Genomic DNA, 17,044 nt, shown 5'->3' with positions numbered 1-17,044 from the left:
CTGCAACTGCAATCAGCAACTCTGAAATATGACATTGGCGTAATTGGTCCTTCCAATCTCTATCAACTTGTACAATTTATTTTCTGAAAACTGAAAAGGTCTTCAGATCTGCATGACCGATGCTAGGTAGAAACTCATGACCACCAGTCAACACAAATTGTGGTGTCAAGGAAGAAATTAGTTTTGTTGCCAGACACATCTAGATTTTTCCAGAAGTGGTATTTGCATGGACACTGTTACTGAGTGTCCTTCTTACCTTTCTAGCTTCCTTACCTTAACATTTAGAAAAGTTGAAAGTTAAGTAATAATAAAGTTCAGCCAAAGTGCAAGAACTGCTATCAAATTAAGTTTGTAATTTTTATGTTGTACATTAATTGTATATTATTGTGAAATGGCAACATTGAATTGCTCTCATGATAGTGAATGCAGATGTATGTGATGTGTGCCCTGCATTTGTGTAGAGGCACTTGTAGAGTTACTTCTTGTATGCACCCAGTGCTGGGACAGGCACCAACTCCTTGAGACCTTTAACTAGATAGGTGGGTTAGAAAATGGAAAGGTAGGTAGAAATTGCTAAAATACTTTAGATAATGACATATTTATTACATACACAGTAAGTTATAGTAGAGGTAGTAGGATTGTCAGGTGTATAGACAACAGTGAAATTCTTTTTTCCATGTCTGAGCAACCCGCCTCAACAATGATATGAAACTCATTCAGACAGAACAAAAAATGTAATCATTTTACATGATGTGTATTCTTTATTCAATAAGACGATATGGATCATACACTACCATTATGTTTTCTCCCAAACAGAAATATTTGGTCCTTTTAAGACTTTTGTCTCATGTTTTTATTTCTGTACTGTTGTCCAAAACTGTGAGCCTTATGGAAAGATCCAGTGTTTATTTTCATTATTTACTATTTTTTAAATTACTAAGTTCAGTTTACTTAACAAAGCCAAGTGTCTGCCAAAAATGACACAGCATCACAAATCCGGAAAAACAATAAATCTTAACAATAATAAACTTATCCATTCGTACTTGTAGGTTTAAGTATAGATTTTGGAACTGTGTCACTATATACTTCAGAGTATATATCATTGTAAAATATTGTTTGCTCTTTAGTTATGGTCCTTTAATGATGTTTTTCTTCCACTTATAATAAATCAATTTATGTGTTTTATTTATTTTCTCTTTTCATTTATTCAGGAACTACATTCCAGCCAAACAGCAATTCTTCTGTAAATCCAGACCATCTGAACTACTTCCGATTTGCTGGTCAAATTTTAGGACTGGCTCTTTACCATCGCCAGCTTGTTAATATTTATTTCACACGTTCCTTCTACAAGCACATTCTAGGTACTATTTTTTCAACTATTTTGAAATGACTTATAGTGAATTCAACATTGTGTGCTTTTAGCTGGATCAGTGTGATGGTGTTTATTACTAAGCAGTACATTTTTGTTAAAGTAGCACTTAACTTGACCTGTAGAAGATATGTATTCTTTTCTGCATAGGAGGTGACATGTACTTCATCTGTACAACACAGTGCCTGTACCTCACAAACAGCACAGATGATTTTTTTCTATAAGATTGTAAATTGAGAATCTTCACAGAATACCAGATGATATATTTGGGCTCTCAAATTAGTTTTCTTGATAATGAATATTTAATTATAAATCAAAAACCCTTTTTGAATCAGTCCCAATAGAATGGGTAGTGTTTTTTTAATTCTTTGAATTTGATTGATTTTATCCAAGTGCTGGCAGTCCTGAGAGCAATTATTTAGCCTTAGTACGTAAGTAGATTTTATATGAAGCCATCCATGCCTTAGCAATATTTTGGCTGATGTCAAAATTAAGTTGTTTAAATTTATAATATTTGACAATTTGGTGGTACTGTTGTCTTCAGTTTTCATTTATGGCAAAATGAAATTCCTTACCTTTCAGTTGTAATTGATTATTGTCACTAGAGGTCTCTCTTTCCTTATGTGAAAATAGCCAGCTCTTAAAATCCTTGTTGGTTTAAACCTAACTTCTCTAAATATAACTCTCTGTGAGCTAATATATTATTGAAAATATATACAGATATTGAAGTGTTAATATTAAAAAGTGCTTTTATTTATCTATTTGCTTTTTTTTTAAAATGAGCCAGTGGCAGAACTAACAAATGGCTTGCTATAGCTTAAGACTTACCTAAAACGCAGCAGACTATCAAGAAGAGATGATTGAGGCGTGGTTTTTAATATAAAATTGGTGAATAAGTTCAATGTTTTAGTTCAAAGTATCATTGGTTGCATAAGATGTTTTTCCAACAATCTCACATTCAAATTAAAATATTTCCTTAATAAAATAATATAATCACCCCCATTCCTGTATATGCCTAAAAGAAGCTCTGTATTAACAAGCCTGGATTACATACACAAGACTGTTACAATATATTGGATAGCTTCAAAATTTTCAGTAAAATACTTAAAATTAACAATGATTAAGGGCATTACTCTCTGCTCTTCTAAATTTGTATAGGTAATTGGTGAGGACACTAATGATGATGATGATGATGATAATAATAATTCATTGCATTTATATAGCCTTTCTCACTACTCAAAGTGCTTTAATGACGATAAACATGACATTAATTTAAATTGAGAATGTTGAGGTAGGTAGGCTTGTTGGACCTCTCAGCTTCACAGCTCTCAGATTAAATGGAAAAACCTAGTAACTGCCATTTTTTTCAAAATTGAGTTCTTTTAATTTTTGGACTTACTAGGTCTTTCCTGATGTTGTAAGGCAGTGGTGATGGCTAAATAGATAGATAGATAGAATACTTTATTAATCCCAAGGGGAAATTCACAATATGTCTTCATTCCAGTCATAGCACGATGGAAGAAGCTAGTATGTACACAGTATTTTACATACTGCAAGACTAAAACCTAGCAATTCCACTGACCAATGAGGAAAGACCACTTACCAATGGAAACATCAGATTATGATCACGTGATTTAAATGCTGTGACTGGGTGATTTAACTGGTAGGTGTTGTTGATTCATGAAAAAAAATATTGTGTACATGAAGCTCAGGAAGAATGAAACCTACAGATTGTTAATTAGAGTAATTATATATTTTTTTCAATTTGCCGAACACTTGAAAGATGCGACATAATAGGTTTTTCCATAGTTAGTGAGAAATACAGTATATCAAGGCACTAAAGAACTCAGTAAACTAATACACAATGATCCTGTACAGCCCAACCTGCAAAGGAGATCATGGATATATTTTTGACAAATTATAACAGCGGAAGAATTCTAATATGAAATATTCATCAAGTAATATTTCATATTAAATTTCTACTAATTTCAGATACATTTGTTTTATTTCCACATTTAAGTTTGGGATGTAAATTTAAGGCAAAGCAATGTAAAAACTAAGTTCTAATACCACATCAACCATTTAAACAAGTTATAAAATGGTAGCTCAGAAAATTCCCATAACATGTAAATGCAGTAAATCATTAGTGACTTTTTTCAAGAAAGTCATTGCTGGTCCACTCCCACCATTTACTAAGAGAAAGGCCTTTTGCAACTAAGAAGATGGCAAGTGGCATGCATGGTTATAGCAAGTTGCAGAACTGCCATGGATGCAATGGACTGTATCTACAGGTTTGACTGTAGAAGATGTGACTATTTTAAGTTATTTAAAACTGCTTAAATTAGAAGTAAAAAATAAAGATAATTTATATCAGACTAGTGTACCATATGCTGAATGGCAATAAATGTTGCAAAAAGAGTAGGTCATAGTAAGGTTATATATACTATAAACATATTCATAGAACTAGTTTCTGGAGATTTGATAATAGTATAGCAAAATGATAAATTATATATTGCAAAATATTCAATGCAGTTCAAAATACATTCTATCTTTATATTGGAGCAAAATTAAATCCAGTTCGTTCTTTTAAGCATCAGTTACTAATTACAATTTATGCAGGGCACAAGATGAATCTTGCCATTTTCAAATGTAAATTGGTGTATCAACATACCATGAAAGTGTTCATTAGCAGCACTTACAAATAACTGCATTGCATATTGTGCTTCATTCATTTTTGCATTATTGCGTATTCCAATCTTGTGTTCATTTTAACACTGTTGCATATTTAAGTGCATTTCTGTTTGGTTTTAACAACTCTGTATAGTTAGATTATTTTACATAGCCACTTGCTTCAGTTCCTGCCTTTATTTTATCCAATGCTATGCTTGTTTGTGTAACAGGAATAGATTTTCTTTGTCAGTCTGATTTTATAGTGTTTCATAGGGGAGATGGAAGCCTAGTTGCATGTGTGGTGTTAGACACTGTCAGCTGTCAGGCTTTAATACTTAGCAGTTTTAATTACCCAGCTGGTGCAGTCTTTTATATCATCAAAAATCTTTAAGCTTTGTCTTTTTTTGTGAAAAGTGATGTTAAATATAGCTCACTGCCTCCATTCCAAAATACTTAATCTAAGTCCATTTTTTAAGTTATGCAAATAATGCAGATGTGTAAGCTCTATATTAAACTATAAATTGCATATAAATTCCTAAGCATCAATAAAAAATGACTGTATTTCATATTTACTAGCCAAAATTGAATCTGGAAGTAAGTTTTAATAGGATTTTCAGATATGCTTTGTATAAATCATTGCTCTCTATAAACTATCAGTGTGACCTATTTAAGCATCTCCTCTCTTGCCGATGTAGGAATTCCAGTAAACTATCAAGATGTGGCTTCCATTGACCCTGAATATGCTAAAAATCTCCAGTGGATCTTGGACAATGATATCAGTGATTTGGGCTTGGAACTCACATTTTCAGTAGAGACTGATGTTTTTGGTGCAATGGAGGAGGTTCCTTTGAAGCCAGGGGGTGCATGCATACTGGTTACACAGGACAATAAGGTAACAACCATACACCTACTTTTAAGTAATGTTGAAAATATTTTAATAGGCTTTGACAGAACAGCCCTGGTATCTCTTCAAACAAAGAGACCCCAAAACATCATGCCACAAAATGAGAATCTGATGAAAGTTTTGCATTTATTAAACAACACACCCTAAAAAGAAAAGGCTGATCATATGGAGGACACAAAAGAAAATACTGTAGCAAAACTGATGGTGTCTGTTATCACAATGGAACTTCTTAGTACCTAACACTCTAGTAGAATGGCTTCCCAGCTTTCCAAACTCCATCATCCATTTTTACCTCCCATCTTTTCTGCTTAAACTGTGCCCTTCCTTTTTCACTGCTAGTAAGCCTTTGTCCATCTAACACTTAGTTCCAAGTTCAAGAGCAAAATACCTCCAACTAGCTTACGTGGAATCTTACAACTTTCATCTGTGATTGCAGAGGAGATGCACTGAGTTTCAACCTATTCTCCAGGGTCACTGTGTCAAGCTCAGATCCTTGAGTTAACATCCGGGGCTCACAATGTACATTTAAGACCTTCTGCCCCATTAAGCCATACTGACCTGTAGAGATACTCTCTGATTTCCAGTTCAGATTCCCTTCTGTCTTTGTCTCTGTCTCTCTCCTTTGGACATGGCAAGTTCTTTTCCTATCCAGTGCCTTATTGTTCCTTTACCTCTGCAAATCTCTTTTCTAGCTGGGAACCATCCACCAGGTATAACAAAAAAAAAAACAGTCATTGTAGTAACATTTGTTATTTGAGGATTATGTGGTAATAAAAAGTACTTTTATGGAGTATAGATTTGTTTAAGAGTAATGCAAATAAAAAAAAGCAGCAACACAGACCTAAAAATAAAGCACTTAAAAGACTTTAAAAGAGAATTTGCACTACTTGCTACTTGGAATTACTAAATTTAAATACTGGTGAATAAGTCTAGAATCCATTTCCATGTTGCCAAATGTGCAGCAAGGTGGCAGTGTTCCTCTTTATAAACTTCAGAGTGTTATCTATATTTAAAATAGTTTCTAAGAGATTTTAAAATAAAAGTTGTACCATTAGTGAGCTTTAGCAAGAGCTGGTTCCTGTTGTTTAATGTCAGAGATACTTTAAAGTATTCTAAGTGTCTTAAAAGAAAGTTTTATAATAGGGGTGAATTGAATGCAGAAGGATATTATTTTCAGTGCATTCATCCTGTGGTGTATCTCTTCAGTTCATTTGTGAGACTCATATTTTTCATATCCACTATTTGTGTATCCTGTATTATTTCATATGCGTTACCCGTACCCCAAACTACTCCAATCAGTCTTATGTTATTATTATAAAATTCTCACAAAACAGATTTCTTACCAAAAAGGTCTGTTTTTAGTATGTAGAATTATAGGTTTATAGAGTAAGTATTGTCATATGTACATAATATTGTAACATTCCTACTTGAATATGCAGTATACCAAAAAAGTGTATTCATGTATATTTTTAGTGTAAATCTGTCTGGTGTTTTTAAATGTAAGACCAACATATGCATCGTTCAAAGCAGTGTTTGAAAGTTGATCATTAATAGAAAGTGCTGAGCTGGAGCAGTATTCTCCAAACTATGTTTTCAATCTGCTTCCCCACTTCTAAATGACAAGATTTATACGTTCCCCCATAGTTGCAAACTGCTCAATGTCTATGCTCTTTATTAATGATTCTGTATATCTGGCAAATAGATGTTTTGGTGGCATAAAGCATCAGTCTTGTACAAAGTAAAAATGCTCCTTGTATATTGCAGAAGGATGATAACATTTTTTTTTTACTTTAGGTTTTCTAAATTGAATGTAGAAATTGTGGCCAAGCATCTGGGTTTCTTACACAGAGACATAGTAATTGAAATGTTTTAAGTGAAAATGATAGCAGTTTTAGTATATTGTTTCTGCACTGATTTCTCAAAAGAAATAGCAGGAAACAGTTGAAGAACAACATCTAATTATTTCGGTTTGCAATTATTAAATGTCATTAAAGAGATTTGGTAATGAATAAAACCAAGACAATTACCAGGCAATCTGTTTACTTTACTGTAGAGATTGCATGTGATTTAAACTATGAATTGCAGGTTAATTGGTGATTCCATATTGGCTTTGTTTATGCGAATGGGGCTGCGATGGACTGCTGCCCTGTCCAGAACTGATTTCTGCCTTGCACATGGTGCTCCTGGGTTAGGCTCTGGACAGCCGCCCCCCATAAAAAAAGCAAAAAAAAAAAACCTCTTAATTGCATTAAATGGGTTTGAAACTGTATGTATGCATGTTTGCTGAATATTACAGTCTTGTTTTTTGGGTTGGCCTGCGTTTGGTGTTTCCTCATTTCTTTTAGTTGCTTCTATAAGCATGTGAGAACAGTGCTACTTTAGATGCCTCAATTTCTTCCACATCTGTATTTTTTGCTCTGATTGTAATTAAGACATTCTGTAATGAACCAAATCATTTAATGAAGTGTCTAGGGGGTTTCTTAGGAAACAGTTTTGTCATTATAAGTTTATCCCTGTCATTTATTGTGATTGATTGTGTTCTGGTTTCTGAGAGTCTTGTGTCCAGTAACAAGGGAAGGAATTTTTCATTTCTGTGGAATTCAGCAAGTGTGTCTTGGGTTTAAAACTTTACTTTGCAGAAGTGAATGTTGCTTCTTCAGTCCCTTCAGAAGAACTTGTTTTCTTTTTAAGCATTTATTAATAAATTACCATTTTTGAGAAGCCAATACTGTATGGGTGTATATAAAAGTGATTGTTTCAGTGATCAGTAGATAGTGGAACATTTATATCATTAAAAGTGATTGTCTTAATATGAGATTAAGAGCGGGTAATATGAGATTTTATTACCTCAAGTGCACTAAATGTCACATGAAGAATTATATTTACTAAATTGCTTTATGAATTAACTAAATGTTCTTTTTATCATGAGTAATGGGATACAGTAAAAACCTAAAGACATAATGACAATCCAAGAATTGTGATGTTTATTAGGTTGTAGAGTTCGTTGAGTGGATCCCTCTACCTCTATAAAGTAACCCTGTAACCTTATTAAGTGTGATAGTAGTAGGGTGTTGTACCGTGTTAGCCATTATGGATGCAATGAGACGTCAAGCAAAAGGACACTTGGATTAGCTGAAGTATGGTATGCAGGTCTTTAGGGAGGAAAGGCAGTGGTCAATGCCCTGTTGCACAGAGCAGAGTAGTTTCAGCTATTGTGTGCTGGCAATGTAAGAGTTTTGGTTAGATCTCCAATTTCTTAATCACAGAGAACTAAGACCTATCTATACATAGTGTAGCTTGTAGCCTAAGTTTACAGTAAGTTTGGAAGCAGTGTTGAAGCAGTCCATTCTTTTCAAGTATCTATTTTGAAACATGTATTTGTTTGCATCACTCAGTGTCAGGAACATACTGGTCTGGTCCATGGGAGTCACAGGTTATGTATCCTTTTCATTACTGGGTGTAACTTCATCTTTAAACTCTGTTATTATTTTTTTACATTCTTTGGTGACATGTGCTTGTGACTGTGCGGGTCGGCTCCTTCCTCCCACTTCACGTTTAGAAGCATTTTGAACCTGACAACGTCAGTACCGTAACCGAGATGAGCTTGGCAGATGAGGACAAAATATACCAAGCAAGGGAATAGTGAAGAGTGCAAGTGTTTTTATTTTAAAAAAAATCCACAAAACAAGTGTCCCATAGTACAGTGCTCAAAACTGTCAATAAATAAATAATCCATAAAAAAATGTTCATGTTGATGTTAAAATCAATAAATTGAAAAATTATTTAAAAGCAATGTTAAAACAATGCATTACAGGAAACTCACTTTAAAATCCATGAGCACTGATGCTTTCCTTTAAAACTAACGCCTCTCTGGCTTATTCTATTTGTACCTCGCAACCCAGAAAGACGTCAACCAGCAGGTGCAGTCTCGCATCTCATCCAGCCTATGTCCCCACTGCCAATCCTTCACGCGGGCAACCACCGAGTCCTGCTCCGCCCAAACTGCTGCCAATCCTGGCTCTACATGGCGCGGGTGCTCTGTACTTCCACCACTGCCATCCTCTCTCTTTCTCCTGCCAGCTCCTTCGCCTGTCTTTTAACCTCTACTCTCTTTTCTTGTCTCTCTTTCTTTACTTTTGACCTTGCACTTCCCTTTATAGGCTCGCGTTGCAGGTGCGATCGCCTGATTGCACCCCGGGCTGATAACAAGGCAATCAGACTGCCTGCATATTCAGGCAAGGCAACGCACGGACAGCTGACTGCCTTGCACCAAACCAGAGACGGTGCGTCTTCATGGCAGACCGTTCATACCTACTCCCCTCTCCAGCATGAGTGCATTCATTATTTATTTATTAAAACGCCCAGTTTTTCTGAGCCATGGACCTGCTACACCATATACCTCCCCTCTTAAGCCGCCAGTTGCACAGGAAGGCTCCATGACTCTACCATCCCAGTGCAATTGGTGGCCCAGGTCTGTGGCTTGGACTTGTCACTGCACTAAAAGCAAATCAATAAAAGCACTAAAACCAACCCACGTCCCCTTGTAAAACCAGGACATTAAAAGATTAAGAACTTTTAAAATGACGATAAAACAATTTTTCATTAAATGTCCATTAAAAAGTTCAGCATTTAAAATATCCTCTTCTGGCTTGAGTCCTGCGAGTTCTTTAAAAAAATTCAGACACCTATCCCACTTGCTGTTCTCTGTCCATTCTTCGGTCCCCATTGCCAGCTCATCCCACAGCACCCAGCTTTTGTGATGGTGTCGGGTTCAAGAGGCTTCCATTATGGAAGAGGGAGCAAGGAGCTGACCCAGATTAGGAAGCAAGTCACTTTTTTCTGCATGTACTTAAGTCTTAAATAAAAGTTTAAGTAAACTGTCTTTCTGCTATCTCAGGCTGAAAAATGTACAAGGGACCACTTGTAAACTTTTCAGAGTTCAAGTCATCGAACTGGGTCTGTATCCTAAATTGAACATAAGTACTATGTTTCTTTCATCAAGTCAAATAGATGGGAACTAGGAACAACAGTCCTCACTGTAACTAACTCCATTTGGCACCATATAGGTTCAGACAGTTTTGTTTAGTGACTGATTTGATCAGTCCTTGCCTGTTAATCACAAATCATTTAAACTACCTCTGCTCAAGTTATAAAGTAAAAGTAAATTTCAAGAATTGCTACATATATTGATTTAAGAAGTCCACTTTTAGAATATAATACTTTTCTCAGAACTTGAAATGACTTATTCTTTACCCTCATTTATATGACTGCCTGCAGGAAGACTGGACTTGGGATATTGTGAGGAGTGGGGTGGGTGTTTATTTTTTGCTTTTCCATTCTACAGCTTGTTTGCTTATTTTTCTAATGTAAATGGAGAGAGGGGTAGAGTAAGGATGTGGGGTGTTTTATTCAACTAAATTTCTGCTTTAGTTTGTATTCTTCTATTTGTTTAGCTTAATAAATTGTTGTATCCTTGTGGGGATAGGAGATGTTGTGGAAAGTACTAGTGAAGAGCACAAAAAATAAATAAAGTTTATTCCATTATTCCCTGTTACATCTCTTGAGTTTAAAACTAGTCATAAAAAATACTTATTCTTTGATTGTAGGTGTCTCCTGATATTCTCATTTAAAACATCTTCTGAGACTTATGGTATGTCAGTAAACTAGACTAACCTCTAGACACCATTGAATGAGCATGAAAATTATTAATAATATTCACTGAAAGTTTAAATGGTAGTTAGCTCCATTCCAGGTGTGCTTTTCACATGTGTGTTTTATTTCCATATTGTGTTTCACTGCCAAATCATCCTTCAGTGAAAATAATAAAGTGAATGAAAGCGAACGAAAAAAGAGAAATGCCTATCGGAACTAAAAATAAATAAAAAATAATTGATAGACACAATAAAGAGACAATAACTTTAAAACTGACATTTCCAACACAGGTCTTCTTCAAAATAACTGACAACAGCAAAGAAAAGATTGTCGTTTGAAATAAACACGTACACCCTTCTCTCTTCTTCTGTTTTTCTAAGTATTTTAAACCAAAGTCCATGGTGGAAATCATACTTAACTTATTCCCTAAGATTGTATGCAATACTGTAATGCAGAAGATGTGGTGATTTTCTTAGTGGTCCCTGCAGCTTTTAAAACAGCAATAAACAAAAACCCTAGTGATATCATGGATAATTATCTGTGTAGGATTAATACAGGAAACATCTGTACAAAAAATATAAAGTAATAAAGCTGTTATTGTGCATACCAAGCTCATTGTAATGGTATTGTGATAAGTCACTTACTCTGTCATTTAACAGTGGAAACATATCCATTATGTATTTAATACTTGTGTTGACCAGTAATACATTTATCCAAGTGTATAAGATAACTGACATTATTCTATTCATCTATCCATTCATTGTCATACCTGCTAAACTAGTCCAGTGTGCAAGGCATTGGTTAATATGCTTCATGTGGGTAATTATTACAACTTCTAAATTTTGGATTTTATGGATATGTCTTGCTTAAAATGACATACACTGTATTGTTTCTCACTTGTTTTTATAAATATTAATATAAAACTGTAAATGTTATCAATAAACAGATTATCAAAATACTGCATATCTGGTTCATCCTGCATCACATAAAGTCAAAATGCCTACAATAGTACTGCAGTTCTGATAATATACAGTAAACTGATTTGAACCATCATTCTTTTTTGTATTAACTAGGCACTTTTTTTCTGTTCTATAATGTCTGTTTTTCCCATGGATTTTAAAGTCTGTAGTAAGACTGTGTTTTAGTTTATAGTTTGTCTGAAAATTATATTGCTGCTGTACCAGTAGATGGCAGGCTTTAATAAGCATTGAGGAAAGCTGCTTTGTTTCATGGAAACCGTAATTTTTACAGTGTTATCTTTATGGCTGATCTGCATTGAAAAACAAAATATATAATTAATAAATAGTTTTTTTACTCAGGTTTTTAATTTTGTTTTGATTTTATAATAGTTTGTATACAGAAACATCAACATTGATTTACACTGCAAAAAATACCTCTTTTAAAAGGCAGTGTACCTAGGAAATATTTGTTACAACAAATGGCAGTTTGAGAGAGAGGATGTAGACCAGTTGATAGTTTTTAATACCTTTGTTGAATTAAAATGCCATTAATGTAATGCTTGGCATGAACATTCACAAAGGTACATGTAAGTAAATAAATGAAATTGAAGAAGAACATGTGTAATTTTCTCCTACTCTTTTTTTTTTAATGCTTAGTCTTTTTTAACCTAAAAAAATATTTTTCATACAGCACTAAAAGTATCGAATTTCCATTGTGCTGCAGCGCAGAGACATGTAACATACGTTTTGTAATTTCATTTCAGCCAAGGGGAGCTGGAGGCTGCATGATTGCTGAGCTGGTAGACTTGCTCTGTGAAGCATGTCTGCTTTGAAAAATGGAATAAAGCTGTGCAATTTTGTGGTATTTTCCTGACAGAAGACTTTCTGAAAGTTTGCTTTTCATACTTCTAAAAAGAACCTGCCATTAAACTGTTTGTATTTTTTTTTCCTTTCCCAAAGGCTGAGTATGTCCAGCTGGTGACTGAATTGCGAATGACCAGAGCAATACAACCACAAATTAATGCTTTCCTGCATGGCTTCCACACATTTATCCCACCCTCTTTGATACAGCTGTTTGATGAATATGAACTGGTGAGTCTTTAAAAGCTGTAGCAATTCTGGCCTCTTTACAGCATGTCACAATTTATTCCAATTTTCTTAGCTTATTATAATATGAGACCTTTTATAATTCTTATTGAAAGGGAGAGGTGGGGAATTCCATCTCAGAATCATTTAGCACTATTTTGCCTCCTGCTAAATACTTTGTACTTTTCCTTGAATGTTTGCAGGTAGCGTCACAACAAGCCGGTGTGGAGTATGGAGTCACTAGAGCCAAATGTCAGTGTCACTCTGGGGGTTTTCTTTTTAAGTGATGAATAACGTGTGCTTATTAGTTTTTGATTATATTCATTAGGGGGTCATTACATTTTGTGTTGCAAGGCATAACATGCCTAGCTTCTAATGTGGTATGTATAAAAAATGATCTTGGATCAAAAGCACACAATTACACACAATAATAAATCACTGGGGTAAAAGTGACTATGTATCTGCCTATGGAGAAATGGCAGGAGATATATTCAGAATGCAGACATTTACTGTATATTAGTTAGACAACTTGTGTATATGTGGATATATGTACATTTTTTCCATGGGTAAGCTGAACAAGACAGGGCTGCAATTTATTCTTTGTGATCAAGATAGAAAAGCATATTATGTCACAAATTTATTATGCCAATAAATTCAACAAAAGCAATTTATGTTTCTCCCTCCAATTCTGGCTATAATTATCAGTGTACCTGCAGCAATTGTCACCCGCGTTATTTCTAGAGTTTCAATAACAGGTGATGGAGCCAATTATTCAGTGCTATACCTCAGCATGCAGCACTCCGAAGTCTGATTTCAGTACCAGCAAGTATTGGAAGTGTTGGAAGACTGGGAGCTGATGTATCAAAAACCATAGTGGCAGTTTTTGTTTGGAGAATTATCAGGAAAAAATAAAAAATGGTTAGGCCATTATATATACTCAGCCAGCTCAATCTAATATAGGATGGCAGGAGACAGACAATCTGATGAGCATGCTGCATTTGCAAAGAAACCCTGTTGTGACAGTCTCAAATAACTCTATAGTTTGTTATCTTGATCAAAATCAAAATTATGATTCTTGTGCAGGTTATTATTGTTTTATATGCTGTATCAGAATACTGTCTGATATTTGTTAAGGAATCACAAAAAAAAAAAAAAAATCAGTACATGCAAGCAAAATTTTGGATTAGATTAGGTTACATTACATTACATTAGGTAGAACAGGGGGAAATTTGGCTTTTTAAAGAAGCTCTTTCAATAAATAATTACATAAATAGATAGATAAATGTACACACACTCTCTGTTCTGAAAACACACCAGATTGACTGTAAAGGAAGGAGAATTTAAAAAGAAGGAAAATAGATAGATAAATGTACACACACTCTCTGTTCTGAAAACACACCAGATTGACTGTAAAGGAAGGAGAATTTAAAAAGAAGGAAAAGAAAACCACTGACTTGACAGTCATAGTTACAGTGAGGCATTATGCAGATATATTGCTGTTGGTATAAAGGAGCCCCAGTAGCATTTCTTGACATACTTCTGCTGAATAAATCATTGGCTGAAGGTACTAAGTGTTAATGTGTTAGAGAGAATATGTGCAGCATTGTTCACAATGACACTCAGTTATGTTTTAATTCTGTCCTTTGCTACTACCTCCAGGAGGTCTAGAATGTGTCCCATAACAGCTTGCCCCATTAATTAGCTTGTTGATTCGGTGGGCCTCTCTTGAAGTGATGTTAGCAGCCCAGCACATGCATAGAAAATTGCACTTGCCATCACAGATTTGTAGAAGATGTGAAGGATGCCACTTCCCACATGAAAGGAACACAGTCTCCTAAGGAAGAAGAGCCTGCTCTGTCCTTTCTTATATAGTTCCTCTGTGCTCTGACACCAGCCAAACCTGTTATTGATGTGGACCACTTCTGCATCCACTTTCTGAATAATGACTGGACATATAGGCTCTTTGGTGCAGTGAAAGTCAATTCATCAATATACCCCCTAACTGCAGAATCATCTGAGAATTTCTGCAAGGAACATGATCTGGTATTATTTTTATAGTTGGAAGTGTACAGAGTGAAGATAGTGCTGGTCACATCTGTATCAGAAACACAGTCTTTGAGTCTCTCAAACTGCAGTCTGCTTGACCGATAGTCCATTATTCATTCAGTATTAATGTCATATAAATCATCCATCTGTTTTAATAAATGTGATATATACATTTGTATTAGTAATATATAAAAAATAAATTTGTGTGTGCTAAAAGAGAATATTGATAAAAAATAATACCCCCACTTATACCTTTGCATATGTGAAATGTGCAGAGGAAAAAACTCCATTTCTCAGAGTGCTGCAGTTCATTCTACAGAGCTTGTGACTTTACCACTCAGCAATTAGGGAAACTTATTTGTGAAAGCCAATGGAAAATAGAGTTTTGATTCCAAGTTCCATCTGTGAAAATAAATATTCCTATAAATATAAATATTCCTATAACTGTAGCTAGTGATGTATAATCTGCCTGTATTACTGTGGCCAACAGCAGCTTTCCTGTGGACATATAAATAAATATTCAACAGGCCAGGTGTAAACTTTTTCATCTTAAAAGCTAAAGATGATATTTCTTCTAATTAAAAGGTATCCATATTAACCACACCCACACTTTTATCTTCAGAAACAGGTTATAGCTTACAGCCTGTGTATTTTGCACAATATTGGATCATGACTGTAATGAACAGAGTTATGCTGAACTACAGAGAAATTGGAAGTGAAATAACAGAAAAAAAAACTCATGAATGATGAGGTGAGATCTCGTTTACTGAGATGCTATAAAGCAGGACAGGTTACTTCACAAACTGAAATACTAGTCACTTACTTTCAAGTTATCTAATAAATTTCATGGACATCCCCTGTGCACAATATTTACTAAAACTTTAGTTTTTATCCATGACAGAATGATATAAAAGAAATATGACACTTATTAATGTCGTATAACATTCTCAAACTTCTGCGGTATCCAGTTCATGGTTATGGTGAGCCTACAAGTCATCCTGGCAAAATCAGGCTGAAGGAAGGAACCCGCTCTGGACAGGGCCAGTTCACTCACACACAGGTTGTAAGTTAACCTGCATTATCTTTGACAGTATATGAGTAAAATCAGAATATCCAGAGGAAAACCCATGCACCCAGGAGAGAACATGCAAACTCTACATGGACAATAAACTGGCCCTGGATCTTTGAAGCAGCAGCTCAAACCACTGCGATGGTATGCCACCTATGATGTTTATCAGTATGTATGCGGTAGAAATTGCGGCATGTTCGGAGAAATGTTGTAATCACCTAATTAGAAATTTTTTTACATTATTCAAAAAGAAATAGCTCATCAGTTTAACATATAAAAAAATAACAACAACAGAAGCAAGCATCACAATCCTAATACATGTTTTATTCCTCTACCTTGGATATCACTGTCCTATAGTTTTGATAGAACAAGAATTTAAATGCAGTATTCAGTTTATTGTGAAAAAAAATCTCAGAGTGTTTACTTTGGTAAACTACCTTTTAAAAGGTGAATATTGCTAAACAATGAGAAAATTACATTTATTGTGAAATTTACTGGTTTTATTTTCCTCTAGGAATTGCTCCTTTCTGGAATGCCAGAGATTGATGTATGTGATTGGAAAAAAAATACAGAATATACCAGTGGCTATGATGAAGATGAACAGGTTATCCAGGTAATCAGAATGAAACTGACATATTATAATTAAGTTTAATATTATTTTGAATGAAAGACTTTATTTCGTAAATAAGATGCATTTATGAAATGTCTCCACCTCATAGCATGGATTCTAGCAGTTATAAAGTGATATGTTCAAAAAATGCTCTACAGTACAAAATCAAACTTGTATCTACAGTATATTGAATAGCCACAATTGCATAATGTCTGTGGTATTAACATGAGTATTTGCTTCACTTTGTAGAAACTATTTATGGTGAAGAAAAATATAGAAAGTTATTTTTCATACAAAGTTCATATTTTAGTTGTATCTTTCCTATTTAAGTGCTTAAATAGTTAATAGGAGCAGCAGTTGTTATAGTAATAGTACTGGTTTAAACAATAAATTATACTAATTAGGAAACCTGAAATGGCAGGTGGTTTGCACTGCTGCCTGACAGCTCCAGAAAACTGGGTTTATATTCTGTGGTATGTAAGCTCTGTGCAGTTGACATGTGTGTGCCTGTGTGTGAGTGGGTTTTTTTTCCCAGGTATTGCAACTTCCTCCTACACCCCACAGACATGTATGTTAGTAAATTAGACTTTTATGAATGTGTGTCTGTGTGTCCATGAGCATAAAAGGGGTATTCAAAACGTTTTGAGCCTAACCTATTATTAGAAACACCTGTTAAAAA

The 17,044-nt window shown here is 34.6% G+C and overlaps 1 protein-coding gene across 2 annotated transcripts in view; it reads left to right on the top strand.

The window, feature by feature from the left end:
• The window catches only part of hace1 (HECT domain and ankyrin repeat containing E3 ubiquitin protein ligase 1), a 164,767-nt gene that overhangs the window by 128,020 nt on the left and 19,703 nt on the right, over positions 1-17,044 (top strand). For both annotated transcript variants that reach the window (XM_028797644.2, XM_028797643.2), the window contains exons 18-21: positions 1,212-1,361; positions 4,735-4,931; positions 12,515-12,646; positions 16,270-16,368. In XM_028797644.2, coding sequence (XP_028653477.1) covers positions 1,212-1,361; positions 4,735-4,931; positions 12,515-12,646; positions 16,270-16,368 — 578 coding nt within the window. The remainder of the gene's footprint in view (positions 1-1,211; positions 1,362-4,734; positions 4,932-12,514; positions 12,647-16,269; positions 16,369-17,044) is intronic.

This window comes from Erpetoichthys calabaricus, chromosome 3 (assembly GCF_900747795.2).
Source record: "Erpetoichthys calabaricus chromosome 3, fErpCal1.3, whole genome shotgun sequence".
Lineage (NCBI taxonomy): Eukaryota > Metazoa > Chordata > Cladistia > Polypteriformes > Polypteridae > Erpetoichthys > Erpetoichthys calabaricus.
Note: the sequence above shows the minus strand (reverse complement) of the source record. Positions and strands in the feature narration are given on the sequence as shown.